Consider the following 20,176-nt stretch of genomic DNA (forward strand, 5'->3'; position numbering starts at 1 on the left):
AACTGTAAATAGCCGAGGTATTGGAAGTACTGACTTCACTCTCCACTGCCTCCTACCTAACGTTAGTACCTACTCCAGGTACTCAAGCTAGTAGGTACCTGTTCGCACTTTCCATTCTTCCATGGCGATGGGATGACCTGGTGCAAGACCCCAACTCAAGTACCTTTGTACCTCTTAAGATATCGACCTCCCTTCCCGCTGGGCTGCCACGAGAATGCATATCAAACGTTGTCTTAGCCACTAATAAACTACTAACGATATTGGAACATTATGATTGCTATTGCCAATACCCATACCCACCAATGTACCTAAGTAGTCAGCTCATGCACGGGCTGCCATCGCATATATTGTTCAATAGCAACGGCCCTTACCTACCTAAGACTCAATGCAATTGAGATGTCGCTCCACTGCTGGCCAAAGGAACCCGCTACAAAAGCTGATGTCTAGCTTGGAGTGTAAATGTACCTATAGTCACCATGACACATATGCATCTTCAAAGCTGCTTGTACGGGTGGAATCAACATGGACATAGTCCTTTGTCTCATTTTACCATATGGCTACTTGTGCTGCATTGTAGATGGTAAGACAATGGTTGGTGGACGAATGCCTTTGCGTCGCCTCGCTTGATCTTGTCAACTCGACTGCTCCACCCCTTTCCTCGCAACCAGACCACTCTGATTCCTTAACTGCCCCACTTGTCGCTATCCTTAGCAAATACTGTCAAATATTGGAAGGCATAATACTCAGCAACCACCGTAACACTCTCAATGGTGGCATTGCAGTTAGCTCTGGGTTTTGCCACCGGATTTGCACCAAGTCATTCCCCTACTAAACTTCCGCTCTCACCTAGGTGATAGAAAACCACCCCTAGCCCTCACCTACCACCGCCCAGGTCGCCTCAGGTTTCGAGAGTTGCCAGTCCAGATGTTTGGTGTTGGTGTTCCCGCACCCAAGTTTACTAGGCTACCGGCCTAGCCTGTTCGACTACGCTTCCTCGATACTTGTCCGCTCGAGGAAGCACGGAGAGCAGAGGCGGACACTCCGACGCCCCATCTCTCCATTGTTGCCAAAGTACAGCCAAACAGCATTGCCAACCCCATTGCCATCCAATCAACGTGATAGCAGATGGACAATATCAATGTCGTTGTATCTCTTCCACAGCTGACACCATCCACCGAGTTGCACCGTCCATCAACCCAATGACGTATTTGCTAGCCCAAATACTAAGGCCATCCGAGGCTTAGGCCCCCTCTCATCTAAGCTCTGTCATTCCAATATTGAAGCTCGTATGCAATGATTCACACACCGTTGTCTTGATAGAGCTCAGACTCCGAGATAAGTGCGTTGAGGTCAATCTCGGTGAGGCTGCCGCCCAGAAAGGCCATGCTAAGTACTGCACTTTATTTTATGCGAAGGCGAAGAGGAAACCCAATGCTGAGTTTCAGATTTTATTTGGCTTCTTCTGAAGCCTCTGAGGGTCGAGGGTGGCTGGTGGCCGGCACCGCGTGGTTAGCTTGGGGCGTCTGGTGCGTTCCTTGGCCGCCATATCCTTTACCATAGTTATTGCCGCCTCGGTGCTGCCCGCCATACTGGTGGCCCTGCTGTGGACTTGTGCCAAAGTGTTGAGGCACAGGGCTACTATACCCGCCCCTCACTACACTGGCGTTAGCCGCTTGTTAATTCTCTGCATGGCGATGGGTGTCAGTATGACTTACTTGGACCGCCTTGCTGACCTTGGTTGAAAACGGGCTGGTTGTACTGCACGTTGGGGCTCATTCCATACATGGGCTGGCCTTGTTGTGACCCCTGATGCGCCATCATCGGCGCCGCGGGACGACCAGGGCTGGGATAGCCATTAACACCAGGGACTGGCTGAGGTCCAGAAGGGGGCATGAATTGCGGGTGTCCTCCAGGATACATCATCTGCGGGCCAGGAACCATTCCTTGAGGTCCAGGTATGAACTGTTGCGGCATCATCATCGGACCACCCATCTGACCCTGCTGAGGAGTCATGTATTGATGATTATTAGAGAAATTGCGGAACTGATTCATCTGAGGCGTGCCGGGCCCCATGAATACCGCCTGGTTATAAGGTACTTGCGGAGAATTGTAGGCTACAGGCACGTTGCCGAGGCGGGGTGAAGCAAAAGACTGGGCTGAGTTTGAGTGCATCATGCGGTGATCGTCGTTTCCATATGGCGGATGGGGAACATGACCATGCTGAGGTGTGTGCATCTGCATAGGAGGCATATGAGGCGAGCCCCTTGGAGCCATGTTCGCGCCCTGCTGGAGGTGGAATGGTAGTTGATGTTGGTGTGGAATCTGAGGGACAACATGCTGAGGGTTCGGGGTAGCCAACGCAGGACCGCCAAATGGCTGGCGTTCGAAGTATTCTTTGTAAGTCAAATGCATCGTTGACTCAGGCTTCTCATTGTCTTGGAGTTGCCGCCAAGTAGGTAGTGTATCGAAGGATGGGCGCAGGCCGGCGTTTTCGTCCCAGTTTCTCCCTTGAGGGGGTGTCAAGGTCTGGATATGAGACAGTATATAACATTTCTTGACATCAATGGCCTTTGTCTTACGGCGGATGAGCTGACCGTCGGAAACACCACTGCTTGCTGAGGCATCGACATTGTTAGCAGCAGATCGAGGACTCGAGGCTGCACTGGCGTGGCTATTGGGATTAAAGGCAGCCGCGAACGGGCTGGGCCTAAACTCGTGGCTATTCGGGTTCAGCTTTGCACCTATATGGCTGGGGTTGCCGCTGAGGCGTCGGTTATAGCCAGCTTCGACACCGCTAGCTGGTCCTGTTGGAGGAGCACGGGTTTCCTGACTAGGAGTGTGTCCCTGGTGGGCTGCAGGAGGCTGGGAGTATTTTTGTTGTTCAACATTGCGTAATCGCTGAGCCAGAGTGCCAGTTTGTTGTTGCGGAGGTACATGGGGACGGTTGTTTCGATACTGCTGCCCAAGATAGGGCTGTTGAGCATACTGTTGGCGAGCACCAGGATGGCGAGGTTGTCCCCCGGCTGCAGGCGTAGGCTGAGCACTAGCAGGACCACGGGCTGCTCGGGTATCACTGGGAGGAGCAGATGCACCAGCCGTGGCACCTTGACCAGACGTTTTAGCCTGGGAGTCTTTTGATGGAGCAACCTTATCCTTTGTCACGGCAGTAGCCTTGGCCTTGGCCACCTCTTCGGCATTTTTTATAGCCTTAGCCTGGATCTCTTGTTGCTTGAGAGGGTCTTTGGCTATGATGGAGACTAAATCTGTAGGGACTGGGGTTGAGAGTTTGAAAGAGTTGGCAAACTTCTTTAACTCTGTTAACTTGACCTCTTTGTCCTGCTTGGCTTTGTTGCTTCTGGCCTTCTCGGCGTTCTGTCTTTGCTGGCTAGCAAATGTCTTGAATTCCTTCAACACATCGTGTTCAACTGTGGAGGTAGCACTGGGAGTAGGAGCAGCCTGACTTCCAGGAGCTGGGGCAGCTTTGGCGGTGTCGCTTGACTTAGTCTCGGCCCCCTTTCCATTAGCAGGCTTGGAGTCATTGATCGAGGGCTCTGTGACCTTGACTTCTGTCGGAGCTTTCTGCGCTTCGGTTTTCGGCATTGATCCGTTCTTGATAGCGTCGGAGGACTGAACTTTGGACTCTTCAGGGGCTGACGGAGCTTGTTTCTTGGGCGGTGCTTTGATCTGGGAAGAAATGATTGCAGGGTCAATAGGGGCACCTTTGACACTAGATTGAGCCGCGGGTGCCCGCTTGGCTGGTGGAGTGTATTTGTTCTCACGCCCAGCAGACAGAGGCGGGAAGTCTTGACGCCGAACACCGCTGTATCTGTAGGAGAACCATGGTTAGCCATACGAAGAAATGGTTAGGAAAGGGATAGCTACTTGTCCTCTTCATCACCCCCATCATCTCCGCCGACGTAGTCCATGATACGTTCCTCAGCCACGTGAGCAGTAGTGGGCGCGCTGCGTTCAATTTCGCGCGCCTTCCTGTCTGCCGCAGCTATCCTCTCTCTGTATTCTGGGTGGTTCTTGTCAATAGCGGTAGTGTAGAAATTCTCATCGTAATTGGTTTTCAGTCCAAAGAGCCTCTCATTCTCGGCGAACTGATCCCAATTACCGCTGCCGCTAGACTTCTCAAGGCTGCCATTGAAGGTATCGTTCGAATCGGGGACCCAAGGTTGAAGAACCCGCTCGTTACCGAATCGATTTTTGGAGATGGCAGTGTCGGTTCGAAATGCAGCCCGACCTCCTATACCACCCAGGATTAGATAGTTCTTGCTCGAAAAGACTGCACAACAAACCATTCTGTTTGCCCCCAGACCCCCCACCAGCTATTCCATCCTTCTTCGGAACAGGCATATTCGGGAACGCTCCAGTCGTTATGTGAATTCTTAAAAAGAGAGTCAAGTTTAACAAAGCTCGGCCACCATCCAGGTAACCAGAAAGAGGCTCAAGTGAAGATGTGGGGTGATTGTGGATATTTCGTTTGGGATCGCAGAAGGACAGGAAGCGACTTCGTGATTCTGGAGAGACGCAGATGTTAGCCTTCCAAGCGCTATAAAGTCTCTCTGCCCAGACGCAAATGGCAGGGAGAAAGACATTAGCAGTATATCATTAGAGGCCAAGTCCTGATACTATGACATGACGACAGTGGATTACACGAAGATCGTGGGGTTTGGGGCTGCTTGATAAGGGGAAATACTAAATCGACTTGGTAGAGGGGGAGATATGGGTATAATGCAACGACTTACTTTGCGATAGCTTGAGGAGATCAATGCAATAGTCGGAGCGATATGATGACTACCTTGCGGAGCTGGGCTGAGTCTGCTGGGCTAAGGCCAAAGCTATAGTAAAGTTGCGAAACGCTCACTTCTGACTCAATGCTGCGAAGGTTAGCAACTGTATGCATACATTCATTTGTGAAGCCGTTTCTGATTCAGTAGATAGAAAACTGGTAAACGCTGTGTGCTAGGGAGTCTAAAAAGAAACGTAGAAAGAGAGAATTAGTAGGGAGGCCAAGCCGAGCAGTTGTGTGAGGAGAAGCGAAAAGGCGGCTCCAACGAAAACGCTGTCAGGAAAACGGGCGAAGAAAGTTAAAGACGAGGGGGTTCGAGTGGTTTTACCTCGCGGGGGTCTATAGAGACAGGGAAAAAACCCGGATACAATGATCTAGAGCGTCGTCCAGCTCGCGTACCGTTAAAATTGCCTTGCAATGGGCAATAAGAGCATGGAGCGGATGCGGAAAAGGAGGGTTTGAGTCGTGGTGGGAAGGGAGAGTCGAGACGATGAGCGACGAGGATTTGGTGGTAGTCGAATTGGTGGTTGAGGCTTGGGCACTGAACTTTTACTCCGACAGGTACCTAGGGCCCCAGGTACTAGGTAGGTAGGTACTACTTAGGTAGGGGACGGCACAGTACAGGACAGAACAACACGGGCAATAAGTGGAGGCCACAGTGACAGTACCTTTTAAAGGCGGGAGAGTCGAAGGGTCTCCTCTGTTGCTCTTCTGCTGGACTATAACCCTCTCTTTAACGTCCCCCACCCAAAGACCGGCCACCCCCACAGACTGGCCACCTCGGCCAAAACACCAAAAACCCAATATCATAATTAATTAATGAATTATCACAATACCACATTTTTTATATTAAATAAAACTTCAGTCAGTAAATATTTATATAGAAATTAATATAAAAATCCTTAAGTTTTAATTTCTTAACCTTATTTACTATTCTTTCTAGTTATAAAGTTTTCTATATCTATTTATAAGCTTTCTTTATTGCTAGAATCTTTATAAACTCTATATTTAGGTTATAGATAACTTTTTTATGCCGTTTTAGTCGATTTTCTTTATTTTCTTACTGTAGAATACTTATTTCTCTATTTTATTACTTAATGTTAAAGTTATAACAGTCTAATTAACTATTAATTTTCTTAAAAAGTAGCCTGATGGTTAGATCTTGCGTTATAGAAGCTAGGACTTGGCCTAGAGCTTGCTGAAGCTGTATAGATAAATAGGGAGTCTTTAGGAGACTTAAATCCTGCTCTTTTGCCGGCAAATTTGCTGTAATAGCGGGAGAAGGTGTCTCTGTGACTATTAGGTTTATTAGTGTCAGATTGGGAGAATAAAATGATTGCTTGTATCTAGGTAAAACCTCGGCAAGATGCCGGAAGTTAAGGGATTTAGATATAGAATTTCCCCTCTTCTAGAAGAAGGATAATATATAAGCTTTTTAATAATTAAGAGTCTTATTTATAAGAAAAACTATTATAAGTGTAATTAAGAAGAAAAGCCTAGTGCTTACTAAAGATATTTAAAATAATAATTAATTAAACAATTAGGCTTAAATTTAGTAATAAGTAGATTAGCTAATATAAGGCCCTAAAGGTTAAATTAAAGAATAAGGATCTATAGGCCTATATTAACCTAATGGTATCTAATAAGCCTACCCTTAAGGTAGTTATATCTATACCTTTTAATATATTGGCAGTAGGATAGTAAAGCGCTATAGCCGCCAGAGTGGTAATTACTATAAAAGTATTATCTTTATTAATATAAGAGATAGCTATACAGGAAGTTAATCTCTTTATTATTAAACTAAATAGAAACTATACTAAATATAAAATATAGACTTAATAAATACTATATCTTATAGAGAAAGATCACTAAATAGTTACTATAATAAAGGCAATATATAAGATATATCTAAAGAACTATAAGGACTTAAAGAGAAGGATATCTATTATTTAAAATTAAGTATTAAATATAGTAAATAAAGGGATTATAAGGCACTATTTTTTAAAAGATAATACTTTAGTGGAATAGGTTTAGTCTCTTTATAATAAGTTCTCCTTAATATAAATAGAGTGAAAGCAGGAGGCTTATTAAGTATATAAAGAAGTCTTAATAAAACCTATATACTGTAGATATATAACCTATAAAGGAGTAAGTAACTGGCTTAAGTAATAAAGGACTTTAATTAATAAAGCCTAAGATATAGGCCTATAAGAGGCTAAAGAGGCAGATTAGTGATTTCCTAATTTTATTATAGCTTTAAGGTTAACCCTACTAAAGTTATAGGCAAATGCCTATAGTGTTACCTAAATGAATTATATTTAGTTTAATACTTTATTTATTGACGTAATAGCAGTAGATATTTGGCTAGTATTAGCGTTACAGCTAGATATATAGAGAGCTAAAGTAAGCTATAAAGCCTTTTTAGTTAAATAAGGGGAAGAGGCTAGAGAAGACTAAGATATTTTAAGGAAGCCTAGGTAAAAGGAGTAAAAAGGAAAGAAGTGTTCTTACTAAGGACCTAGTAAAGATAAGGCAGGAAGATATAAAGTATATAGATTAAGGTATACCTTATTAAACTGCTTTTATGCTTTCCCTAAGAAGGCCTATATTAGGTTTAAATTAGTATAGGCTTTTACTAATTAGGCATAGAGAAGGATAAAAGAAAATAAGGAAGGTATAGCTAATTAAATTAGGAAGCTAAAACTAGAAGGATTAGCCTGATTATATCTAGTTAGCTCTGCTTAGCTGAGTATAGGCCTAATAGTAGCTAACTGTTACCTCTTAAATAAAAGTATATTATTAGATTTAAGAGTAACTATATATATATTTAGGGATATAAAGTAAATAAAGAACCTTAAGGCAGTAGCCCTTAAGGACTTCTTTTAGTTAAAAGTAATATAGATCTTAATAGAGGGATATAATAAAGCATAAATTAAACTTAAGTTAAGTAATAGCATGCTGAGAATACTGTAACTTTATAATATAGCTTTATATACTATATTAGCTATAAACCTAGTGTTATTTATTAAGCTAAGAAAATAAGGAATTTAGTAAGATATAAGCCTAGGAAATAATTATCTATAGCATTTAGATAGAAGTAAACTTAATAAGATCTTAAAGATTAGAAGGCAATAAGTGCTTAAATATAAGCATTCTCCCTAAGACCTAGAACTAATATAAGCTAGACTAGCAGTAAATATACTTTTTATCCCTTTAAAATAGTATATATATATAATGTAAATTAAGAGAAAGCCATTAAGAGGTAATACCTTAATATAGCACTTAAGGTTAGGCCACCTAGGGCCAGAGGCTCTCCAATACCTAGCCACATCTATAAAAGGAGTATAGATAAAGTTAGAGATTCTAACAGAAATATAGTAAATAACTACAGTTAACTGTAATATATATAAAGTGGCAAAAGCTTACTGACTAATATACTGCACTTCTTAAGAGTCGGTTTAAGTTATAAGTTTAGGAGATTAAATAGCTATAGACTTTTACCTTATATTACTAGGATATATAGGCTATAGTTTAGTATAGATATTTATAGATAGAGTATTAAGGTTTACCTAAGACTATTATATAATTAATTAGATAATCCCTACTATCCTCTTAGCGCTAAAAGGCTTCTTAAATATAATAGAAGTATAGTACTTTAAGAAAGTAAAGGTAATTAAATGCAATAATAAGATTATAATAACCTATCTATAAGTATATACTAAGATAGTTTAATAAGGAATATAATATAAACTATCTGCTTTAAATATATAGATTTAAAATAGTAATATAGAAAGAGTAGCTATAGTTATTATCTAGAAAAGTAAAGTAATAAAGGTAAGTATAAAAATTCTAAAATACCTTTAGCCTAAATTAATAAAGGCAGCCACCTATCTCTATAATTATATACTATTGGTTTAGAGATAGTATAAGTTACTATATAAGATATTCTACTTAAAGTGCATAGCCAAGCAGTTAGTAAAACCAGACCTATTATACTTTAGAGTATATAGATATAAAGTATTTGCATTAATAAAGGATATATAACTGTAATATAATAGATTATATTATTAAACCCCTAAAGGATAGATTAAATACCTAATAGGATATATATTAAGTAATTCCTATAGGATCTAGAACCTATTAAATAAGGAGGTATTCTTAATGCAGGATATTACCTTTAATAAATATTAGTGCTTTAATAGAAATATAGCAACCCTTTAAGATAACCTATAGGCTAAAGACCTAGTAGCAATAGAGAAATGAATTAAGGAATTAATTTTATTTTAGTAAACTTAATCTAATCTATAGTAGAGATATCTAGTAAATAAAGAATTAAATAAAATTACTAATAAAAATATAAAATTTATAAGCCCTAAAGCTAATAACTTAGTAAAGATAGGCAAGGAATTAGAACTATATATTCAGTTTAGATTTAAGCTATTATTAATATCCCTAGAATCACCCCTATTAGGTTTCTTTTATATAATAGAAGATAACCTAAAGGTAAAGAGGGGTAGTAAGCTAGTAAGTAAAACCCTTATTAAGATATAAGTAAGAAATTATATTCTATTTAATATAGCATTCCTAGCAGGGATGCTATAGCATAAAATATATATAGGTACCTAATGGAAGACCTAAGGTTATAAGAGTTAAGAGAGTCTAGCTAGCTTTAAGAACTTACTAAAAAGAGGGAGCTTACCTTAGCCTCTAAACTAATCTAATGCAGGAAAGCAGGAGGCCTAAAGGGATAGGATAAGCTCTATACTAAATAAGGAAAAGGGGCCTTATATCAGTATATATTAAAAGCTCCTAAAGAGGCTCCCTAGCTTATATATTAATATAAAGAGTTATCTATATTAGGATATAATCTAGAAAGTAGAAGAAGCTTATTTAGAGAGCTATAAACTCTCTTAATTATAGATAGAAGTAGCTAAGACTATAGTAAAGGGTTACTAAATATTTAGATATTACTAAGTATATATCTATAAGTTAAATAAATATAAAAGATTCCTAAAAATTAAGGTAAGATTAGTAATCTAGGGAGACTAATAGGTAAAGGATAGCTAAGATATATATATAGCTATACTGGCCAGAATGTCTTTTAGGGTTTTAATAGTAATTATAACTAGATTTAATTATAAGATACTTTAGTATAATGTAGTTAATATATTTATATAATTAATATTAAATAAAGATATATATATAGAAATGCTAATAGGTTACTAAAAACCTAATATAGTCCTTAAGCTATAAAAGGTATTATATAGACTCTAAAGGTTACCTCTTTTATAGTAAAAACATTTTAAAAAAGGTCTATTATATATAGGATTTTATTAAGTATTTGGCAAGGACTGTTATTAGGTCTAAGGCGATATAGTATTTTTCTTTTATATAGATAACTGCATCCTCTGCTACCTAAAGGAATAAAAAGAAAAGGTAAAAGATTTAATAAAGAAGTTATAAGAGATATATTATATTAAAGGAGGCAAGACCCTATAATGGTTTTTAGGTATTAAGGTCATAAGGGATAGACCAAACTGTTACCTATAGCTCTCTTAAGCTGTATATATTAATAAAATATAATAATTACTTCTAGACCTCCTATTAAGATATAGAGCAGTTATCCTAATAGTATAAAAAGAGTTATTACTATATATTAAATTATTAAGCCTAAAAAGTATAAATAGTTACTAATAGAAAGTAGGTACTATTATATATACTATAGTAATAACTTGCCTAGATATTGCCTTTATAGCTAGCCAATTAGTAAGATTTAATTAAAACCTAGGACTATAATATTATAAAGCGGCAAATAGAGCACTATAGTATCTTACCTAAACTAAAGACTTAGCCCTTTAATTTAGAAGTAATAATAACTTTTTAGTTAATAGGTTACTAGTAGCCTTAGATATAAGCTTTACTAATAACTTAATAGACTATTAAAGCTTACAGGCCTTTATTATATAACTGTTTAGAGGAGTAATAAACTAATAAGTAAATAAGTAAGATACTATAACTATATCTACTATTAAGGTAGAATTACTTGCCCTATTATAAGTAGCTAAAGAGGCTATCTTTATAAGCCGGCTTATATCCTTATTATAAGTTAATCTAGAAAATAAGATCTCTTAGCAAGGCCCTGCTAAGCCACTAAAGGTAACTATTTAATATAATAACTTATAAACTATTTAACTAGTTAAGGAGGAATTAATTAAGCTATATATAAAGCTATAATATATATAGATCTATAACCATTAGCTAAAATAAGAAGTAGTAAATAGGATAGTAGATATAATATATATCCTATTAACTTAGCTAATAGTTAATAGCTTAATTAAGAACCTTATTAGTAAGAAATTCTAAAATTTTCTTAAGTAACTAGGGCTTACCGAAATTATAGCAATTAGATAGCAGATAGAAATCATTTTAAATTAAGTTATATAATAGAATAAATACCTAAAAGATTTAATTTAAATTTATTACCCCTAAAAAACCACTAAAGTATAGAAAGGGCAAAGCCCTAGCAAATGCTTATATAACTAATGCCAACCATATAATAAAGACTAAAGAACTAAAAACCTCTAGCTAAATTATTTAGGGATATAAAAAGGCTTAGTAGCGCCTTAGCGATAGGCAAGAGTAAATTAGCCAGAATAATTAATAGAAGTAATACTAGTAAAAGTAACTAAAATATTAAAAATAGGGTTATTTAAATACTTATTAAGTAAAGTATAAAAAGCTAGCTTAGCTTTAAATACAGATAGGAGTTTATTATAGATCCCCTTGCCCTTAATAAAAATATCTTTATAGGTATTTAGGCAAAGGATTGCTAAATAAAGGCAGGTTACAGTAAAGATATTATAGGCATAGAGGGGCATTATAGAGGCAACCTAAGTAGATATTTCTTTAGGAATAAGTTTAATACTACCCTAGAAATAGGTTAGCCAAGAAGTTAGAAAAGCCTTAATAAAAAATATATAAAAATAAGGCACTAGAGTGCCTAAAGGTCCTAAAGGGATATAATATCTTAAGACTGAATTATAGCAGCTAGAGTGCTACTACTATTAGAGGCAGGGTTATATATATAGTTAGCAACTACTTACCAAGCCGTACTATAAGACTTAATTGCAGTATAGGCCTGCTAGACCTAAATAGGATTAAGTTTCTTATTAATAAAATAATTCTAGAGGCACTTAATTACTAGGTAGTAAGCCTAAATTATACTAAAGTATTTACAAGGAACTGGCAAAATATTAACAAAGACCTAGCAATTAAGGTAGAGAAATATATATAGAGCCGCACTTCTTTTAGTTATTAATATAGAAAATATAATACTCTAGCAAGAGGCCGGCATAATATTAGAGAGAGAGATTATAGTGGATATTATAGATGCAGTAAAAATATAGAATCTTACTAAAAGACTAATTAATTAGCTAAACCTCTAGATTATAAATAAACTTTTAAAGAATATTTATATAAAAGTTAATATAGGATATAATAACGAAACTATTAGAAATTATAACTAAAGAATTTTAAAGATAAGTAAATAAGATATTAACAAAAGCTTACCAAAGACTAACAATTTTAATAGGGCAGAAAAATATAAATACTAAAATCTAGTTACTAAGATAATATAAATATAAACCACCTTATAACAGTTTACTAATATCTTGCTAAAGTAATATAATATAATACTTAAATCTTTAAGACTAGTATATTACTATTAGAATTATTATATACTAAAGAGAGGTATTAGATTAAAAGAATAAAATAATTACTTATATTTAGGTAAAACCTTAGCAAGATGCCAGAAGTTGAGGGATTTAGATATAGAATTTCCCCTCTTCTAGAAGAAGGATAATACACAAGCTTTCCAACAGTATAAGCAGGAAGAAATAATAGATATATATTATTATTATAATATTCCTAAAGGAAATCTTCTGTAATATAACTTCTATAGCTGTTAAGAATAAGAAGTTAGGGTTTATTCTTCTTCTTGGGCTACATTAATAGAATAAAGACTTTTCTTAATTAAACTAATGCCAATTTATTACTTATCTAGCCCTTATTACTATATGCAAATTTCTAGTCTTTTAGGAAGTCTAAATTCTTAGGGAAATGTTATTATTAGACTGTTTTCCCCTTAAAAATAACTGTAGGTCTTAGGACCTTTCTAGTTATTAAGATATACTTAAGAATTATAATCTAGGTATAAGAATTAGGCTAATAAATAAATACTAATTTCTTTAACTAATAACTAAGGAATAGACTATTTATTCCTATTCTTTCTATTATTCTAACTTTATTAATATTATATCTGTTCCCCTGCTTAATTAGGCATATTACCGGTATTATAAGGAGCATAAAGAATGCCTTTATTAGTTTAAAAGAAGCTCTATAATATTAGTTAGAGTTAATTTTCTTGCCTTTTAATATCTTAATATTAGGATTTTATCCTAAAAAGCCCTATAATTAGTTCTTTTTAATGCCTTTTAGGAAGCTGTTGCAGATAGTAATCTTGCTGGCAAACTTTCTGACTTGCTAATGCAATATAGGGCATCCTAGATTAGCTTAGATAATAATCTAGTCTTAAAGACTCTTTTCCTGAGTATTAGAGAGCTTTTGGTAAGGTTTTTAGGCTTCTTTTGGTGTTATACTTCCTTTAATCTGACCTTAGAGCGTAAAACGGTTAATACTATAAGCTTTAGCTGCTTTATTTACTGATATACTGTCTATAACTATCTAAAGTGCGGCGCTTATATCTTTTTTAGTAAAAGAAGGCATTCTAAATTAATTGGCATTGGTTTGAAATTAATTGGAATTAAATTGATGGAGTTATAACTGTTTAAAGTATATATAAATTGGGTGGCTGGGTTGAGAATGAGGTGGCCAGTCTGTGGGGGTGGCCGGTCTTTGGGTGGGGGACGTTAGTTCGCTCATTCAGGGACAGACAGCCGCGGAAAGGCTTCCCCCCCCCCCCCCCGGCACTGGGTCCCCTGCTCAACCTCCGACTGTCGAAAGTGTCGTGCTTGGCCAGTGTCGTGTGTCTGAATGCCTGTAGGTACAGTTGAAAACACGGTGGGTCGCTCTCAAAAGCTGTGTCTTGTGAGTGGTTTCCCTACCCAACCTCAGGTACTATTAAGCTTTGACATCCGTCTTATAGTGCTCGTCGACTTCAACAATTGGTAGCAAATCACAATATGCACAATCGCCCTCAGCTGCAATGAAATAACGAGGCAGTCTAGACCTTACACCGGGTCCATTTCATTCTTTCTATCTAGCAGGTAGTCCATTTGTGAATGTGCTTCTCCTACGTAGTACAGATAGAGTACGTATGAAAGAAAGCTTGCTTACACGCTTGTTGCTATAAAAGTGGGCGTTGCTGGGGATGCAGTGGGGATACGGTACAGTGCGCATAACCAGCATGGGTCTTGAATCTTCAGCGCTTGCAGAGACATTCAGCTTCTATTAGTTAAGGTATCATCAGAAAACATGCAAAGCCCCAATGCATAGCCAAACACAAGACGAGGGGGGCAATATTGGTGTAGGCGCAGTGTTGGTGGTAGAACTTGTGTACCCACGAATACGATGCTGACTGCAAGTTTGGGGCAACCACTGGTTTTCAAACGCATGAGTGGCTGTAACCTGACCGGTTCTGGCTTCGCCGAGTTGCATACGAACGTCTTCGACGGCAGGATGTCTGGCGAGAATCCAGAGTTAAGTCCGGAAATCAGAATTGCGGCCCTTACGGGTTGACTGGTAAGGCTGCCATTGAGCCCTCACAACTTTTTTAACTTTTTTTTTTACCAAAGTGTACATCGGCAAAAGTAACCCGTTCAAGATGCTGAATCTCAATGCAATACAGCAGATCAAACTCGATCTGTCTTTGCGAGAGATAAGCGACACCAAGCTTATGCAACATAAAATGGATGGTAGGGAACAAAGGGGCCTAAAATGGATCGAAGGATTTCTACTACAAATATTCACAAAGAGGTCAGCCTCTCCCACATGACTTCTAAACTGTTGGTACAAGTTCTTTTCTCTCTTGGACCCCAATTTATACTCGCAGACCAATCTCCTCAGCGTAGGGCAGCACGAACAGATCACCGACAGTTGAAACGGTGGCCTTGCCCTCAAGGAGAGTCTTGGCAGCCTGTAAAAGAAAGTATTAGTCTTGCAGAAATATTTAACAAAGGTCGGGGTAAGCTCTTACGGTTTTAATGGATTCAGCGGAGACACCATCGATAGCCTTGGCAATGGCGACAGAGTCGTAAGGCTTGCCGCTGTTGACGATACCAGAGCCAGCGAGCGCGATACTGGGTTGGCGGAGCTGGTTCTGGTTCAGAAGGTTAAACTTGGCGTAGGCAACGGCCTTCTTGACATCCTCCTGGCTCGCTTGGCCATCTGCTATGCTCTTGAGCACCTTGGCAGTCTCCTCAGCACCTTTGCGGACAGAGGCAGCAGGACCACTGAGCTGAACAGCAAGGAGGCCAGCATCGGAATAGGTTAAGTTGGAGGTGTTGACAGTAAGACCGGAGGTGCCAGCAGTGGCCTTGGCCAGGAGGCTAAAGCCAGGAGCCCACTTGATGGTGGACTGACCACCGAGGAGGGCAGCCAGCACAGCGTGCTCAGGCTTGGTGGAGTCATAACCGGAGCCGGGGAAAGCAATAACAATAGAATTGCCAGCACTGGAGCTTGTTCGCTGCTCACCACCAAAGTACTTGGTGGCGTCCGTCTTGAGAGTTTGGCCACTTCGAGGGGCAGAAGGCACGTCCTTGAAGAATTGGCCAACCCACTTGGAGAGAGAATCGGGAGAGGCACCGTCGGCAATGAGAGCAATGTTGGGCTTAGCGTAAGCGACGTCCGCGTAGCTAGCAATGTACTCCTCGTTCAAGTACTTCTGGTAAGGAGTTGAGGAGCTGGGGAGGAGGGAGGAGCCGAGACCAGTGTGGAAAGCGATAGCGTGGGCGTTGTCGAGAGCAGTGGCGGCGACGTCGGCGTTGAGGACAGCCTGCTTGGCGTGGAGAACACGCTCAACATCCTCGTGGAACTCGTGAGCTGGCAATCCTCGTTAGAATGGCCCAGATGTGTATGCAATGTACGGTTGAACGTTTACTCACTGGTATACTTGGTCAGGGAGATGACCTCAGCGAGGAGCTCGGTGAAGTAAGGAAGATCCTCGCGGAGAAAGCTAGCCTCGACAACAACAGCCTCCCTGGAGTGAGAGGAAGCCAATTGACCACCAAGAAGCTCAGACTCGCGAGTAATGCGAAGAGCAGATCGTCGCTGGGTGTTCTACATGGAGCCAGCAAATTAGCTCAAGTCCTTGATTTCCACTCAATGCTCTCTTCTCTCACCTTGAACGCAAATTCGGCGAGGCCAACAGAAAGGCCAGGAAGCGGTTGGTAGCGAGTACCGGCCTTGGCCACAACAGCAAGCGTAGTAGTAGGACCGTGAGCATCCCGCGAGGCAACCTTGAGGCCAGTCACATCCGAGGTCTCGTATGATCCGGTCGAAGCAGCGGCGGCGTAGGTTCGTCGCTGGACGCGGCAGGCCTGGCGGGCAGCCTGCTGCGCAGTTCGCGCAAGGGACGATCTCGAGATCATATTCGCGGGTGATGGCGTAGGCAATTGGCGATCCTTCGGCCGTCTAGGTGAAGCAATTGATCTCCAAGAGAAGTGCCTCGTCGAAAAGGTCCCGTCTAATTTTCGGGCTACGGGGACGAGAGAAAATGTCACGTGATGGCCCCGGTCAGCCAGATTTCCATCCGCGGCATTGGCTCACCAGCGCGACTCTAATGACATTTGAACTGGCTTTGACGCTAAGGCCCTGATCCAATCGATACGAACGGGCACCTTCAATACGGTCCGTAAAATCTGAACAGTAGGCTATTCCTAAATTGGCCAGTTTTGGTAATAAATTGTATAGATAAGGGATTTTTAATCTAATTAGCATTTATGCAATATACCTATTTTGCCATAAACCTAATAGGGAAAGGTTAGCAATAAATAGAACTAAAATAGTAACTTTTTAGCTGCTTTTCTGCTATCTGCTTATTTTGCCATTTATTAAAAATAAGCATATAGTTTCATTCAATCTATATAAGGCTATAAGGCTAACCCCTGGCTATAATGATCTCTAAATGCCTAATAATGCCTCTAACTGTAGTAATAATAATAATACTATTAGCTTAGATAATAGATATAGTAAGGAAGAAGACTTACTTATTATAGGGCTAGCTATAAAGACCTTTAAATTGCAAGAGAATAAAAAAAGGCTATATTTTCTTACTATTTTTAATTACTAAGAGATTGTTAACCTTAGTGGATTGGCTATAGTAAAGGAATTTAGTTAAAAGCTGCTAATAGGCTATAAGAGGAGATTTATAGAGAAGCTTTAGGTTATAAAGGTTTAATTTTATTAATTAGCTAATTAAATTAGTATAAATATAAGTATAAAGGGATCTAGCCGATAAAGCTTATATTTAAAGCTAATAATCTTTCTATATATTATCGGTTAGGGCTATATATAGCAGGCAGTGGTATATTACTTTAGTATCTCTTAAAGCTTTATATTTTAGATAATGGCAATAGGTCTTAAAGCGTTTGCTAATATCTATAGGATATTTATTATTTAACTAAAGCTAATAGAGGTATATTATAAGCCTATAATTAAGCCTAAATATTAGTATTTCTTTAATTATATTAGTGCTATAGATAGTACTTATATAGCAGTTTAGGTCTCTAAAGAAGGTTAAAGGAAGTAGTATAATAGAAAGTCCTTAATAACTTAAAATGTCCTTTATACTATCTGCCTTAATGGGACTTTTTTATATATCCTTACTGGCTATAAAGGATTAGTTAATAATGCCTCCCTATTGCAGTATACTTAGTTAAAGAGCCTAAAATTATATACTAATAGATTCTATATTAGGGATGCTAGCTTTAGTGCCTATATAGGACTTCTAGTCCTTTATATTGGTATTAGATATTATCTTAATGACTGAAAGGTATTGCTAAAAGGACCTTAAAATAAGGAAGAACTATATAACTTATGCTACTTATAACTGTGAATTATTGTCGAGCTAACCTTTAGTTAGGTTAAAAGGAAATTTTAAATAATGCGTTTTTTGCTGCCTAAATATAATATATATAAATAGATCCTGATTATATATATCTATATAGGCCTATAGAATTTCCTAAAGTTGTTAGAAGAAAAGCTAGCATTAAATAAGGCATAAGAGGAATACCTACAGTTAATAACTGCTTAGATATAAGATAATCTCCCTAGTAATCTTAAGGTTTTAAGAGATAAAATTATAATAGATTAGTAGGAAGAGTATTTAGTATATATTAAAGAAATAAGGCAATATAATAATGCTATTCTCTAAAGGAAGTATAAGAAGCATCTTGGTAATAAGGAATGGAAGGCAGTGAGGCATTTCTGGCTTGAAAGGTGATATTAAGGGAGGTTAATAGGTAAAAAATAAAGCTATTAGGAAGAAGCTGTAATAATTATAAAAAACCCTGCCTTTTAACCCCTAAATTACGTTTTTCCTAGCCTGTATAATAGGTCGGTTAAGGTTAAACCTCTTAAAATAAGTCCCTTTAGGGAGGGATTTTATTACTATAGTGTTAAGTCTCTAATTAACTTTAGTTTTACTTTAAATTTCTAGAGCATTATCTCTAGCTTTAGGGCTATTTAAAAATATATAAATTGTTAGAAGTGCCTAATAATTAACTAATCCCCTAGCTTAATTCCTAATAGACCTCTTTTTAGTTAATATCTGGTCAGTTTAATAATAACCTTAATTTAGAGGCATAGCTATAGAGGGGTAGCTATGCTAGCAGGTAGCTGCTAAAGTAGTTATATTAATAGAGGAATTAGCTAAATTAGGGATTTACTTTTAAATTAAATTGAATTATTTATAGAAGTTAGAAAAATTCTAAATTTTTTATATATCTTAATTTAGGTATAATTAACTTATTTTTAAAATTTTAAAAAAATTAAAGCTATTTATACATTTTTATGGCATATAATAAAAAAATACAGCTTTTAACTAGTCTTATAGGTTAGTAAGTCAGTTACTTAAAGCTGTATAACCTAGCTGTAGGGGATTTTTAACCCCTCTATTAATTTTATTAGCTACACTAAAAGCTTTATATCTTTAACCTTATAATAGAATTAAGATATTGCATTTCTAATAGAATAAAAGCCCTTATAGGAAAATAAACTTATGTATCTTATTTTATAAGTTAAACTTACTATCCTATATTATTTCTAGATTAATTTACAGACTCTTAAGTACTATATATCTAGACTTTAAATAAAAAAGTCTTTTTTTTATCTTTTTATTTAGACTATTATAAAAGACTATATATATACTATCCCTAAGTAATTAGTTAAAAAAGGTCTTTATTTCTCCTTTATTTACTCTCTCTAGAAACCTTTACTATATATCCTGCACTGCTAATTATATATTATTTATATTAATAGGTCTTTAACTTTTTTTCTGACTTATTATTAGCTTAAAGATTGCCTTTTTAATTAACCCTGCCTATAGATCTATATACCAGTAAGGTCTTTATATATATTATAGTAACTAAAAGTCTCTAAAGCTATTAGTTATTAGGTATAAAGGATAACCTAACAGTAAGGAAGTTAATTAAGAAGTCTAAGATAATAATAAAGCAGGAGTTACTATAACTTTATAAAAGGGTAAAGGTAATAGCTAATTAAGTAAGTGCTACTATATAGCTTTATAAGCAGATAGCTAACTATAGAATACTAAATCTTTATCTATTTAAGAGTCTATTTAAGACTCTTCTATATTATTATAGAGAGATAATAAGCCTAAAGTATTAATAACCTTAAGAGCTATAAGTCTAACTTTTTATATGCTATTAAATGCCTATTAATATAGATTTATCTTTTAAAGCCTATTTTACTTAATAGTAATAGCCTTAATTCTATATTTCTTTACTTACTAATTCTAGTTATTATTAGTTATAGTAATAATACCTAGCTTATAATTATAGCCTATACCGCTTATCTCCCTTATTATTATAAGGAATACCTTTTAATTTCTTAGTAATTTATTAAGCTTATAACTAACCTTTATTTAGTTAAAAACATTTAGGAGATATTATTTAATAAGCTTATAGCTAATTTTAATATAAATAGTCTTTAGCAGCTAGGTCTTTTTATTCTTTAGCTTTTTAGCTACCCTTTTTATATTATAGCTCTTAAGGAGATACTTTATTTAATCTTTAGTTTATTATACCTTTAAGCTAGGATTCTATATATTACTTTAAAGAGCTCTTTATATTACTTTTTTAAATGCATTCTATTATACTATTAGATATTAAGCAGAAAGAGACT

The 20,176-nt window shown here is 37.3% G+C and overlaps 3 protein-coding genes; 1 reads left to right on the forward strand and 2 right to left on the reverse strand.

Annotated features, from left to right (window-relative positions):
• Nucleotides 1–1,448: 1,448 nt before the first annotated feature.
• Nucleotides 1,449–4,359, reverse strand: FFUJ_00610 (related to PBP1-Pab1p interacting protein; the record flags this gene model as incomplete). XM_023573101.1 has 4 exons in its annotated part: nt 1,449–1,654; nt 1,716–3,826; nt 3,883–4,249; nt 4,302–4,359. 4 exons carry the CDS (start codon nt 4,357–4,359, stop codon nt 1,449–1,451), a joined length of 2,742 nt encoding a protein of 913 aa, XP_023425530.1.
• A 9,941-nt stretch (nt 4,360–14,300) lies between these two features.
• Nucleotides 14,301–14,551, forward strand: FFUJ_00609 (uncharacterized protein; the record flags this gene model as incomplete). XM_023573102.1 has 2 exons in its annotated part: nt 14,301–14,350; nt 14,398–14,551. The coding sequence occupies 2 exons, from the start codon at nt 14,301–14,303 to the stop codon at nt 14,549–14,551; spliced, it is 204 nt and encodes a 67-aa protein (XP_023424883.1).
• Nucleotides 14,552–14,852: 301 nt separating this feature from the next.
• On the reverse strand, nt 14,853–16,401 carry FFUJ_00608 (probable ubiquinol-cytochrome c reductase complex core protein 2 precursor; the record flags this gene model as incomplete). XM_023573103.1 has 4 exons in its annotated part: nt 14,853–14,948; nt 15,009–15,853; nt 15,916–16,090; nt 16,153–16,401. The coding sequence occupies 4 exons, from the start codon at nt 16,399–16,401 to the stop codon at nt 14,853–14,855; spliced, it is 1,365 nt and encodes a 454-aa protein (XP_023424884.1).
• Between the last annotated feature and the right edge of the window lie 3,775 nt (nt 16,402–20,176).

Source organism: Fusarium fujikuroi, chromosome FFUJ_chr01 (assembly GCF_900079805.1).
Source record: "Fusarium fujikuroi IMI 58289 draft genome, chromosome FFUJ_chr01".
NCBI lineage: Eukaryota > Fungi > Ascomycota > Sordariomycetes > Hypocreales > Nectriaceae > Fusarium > Fusarium fujikuroi.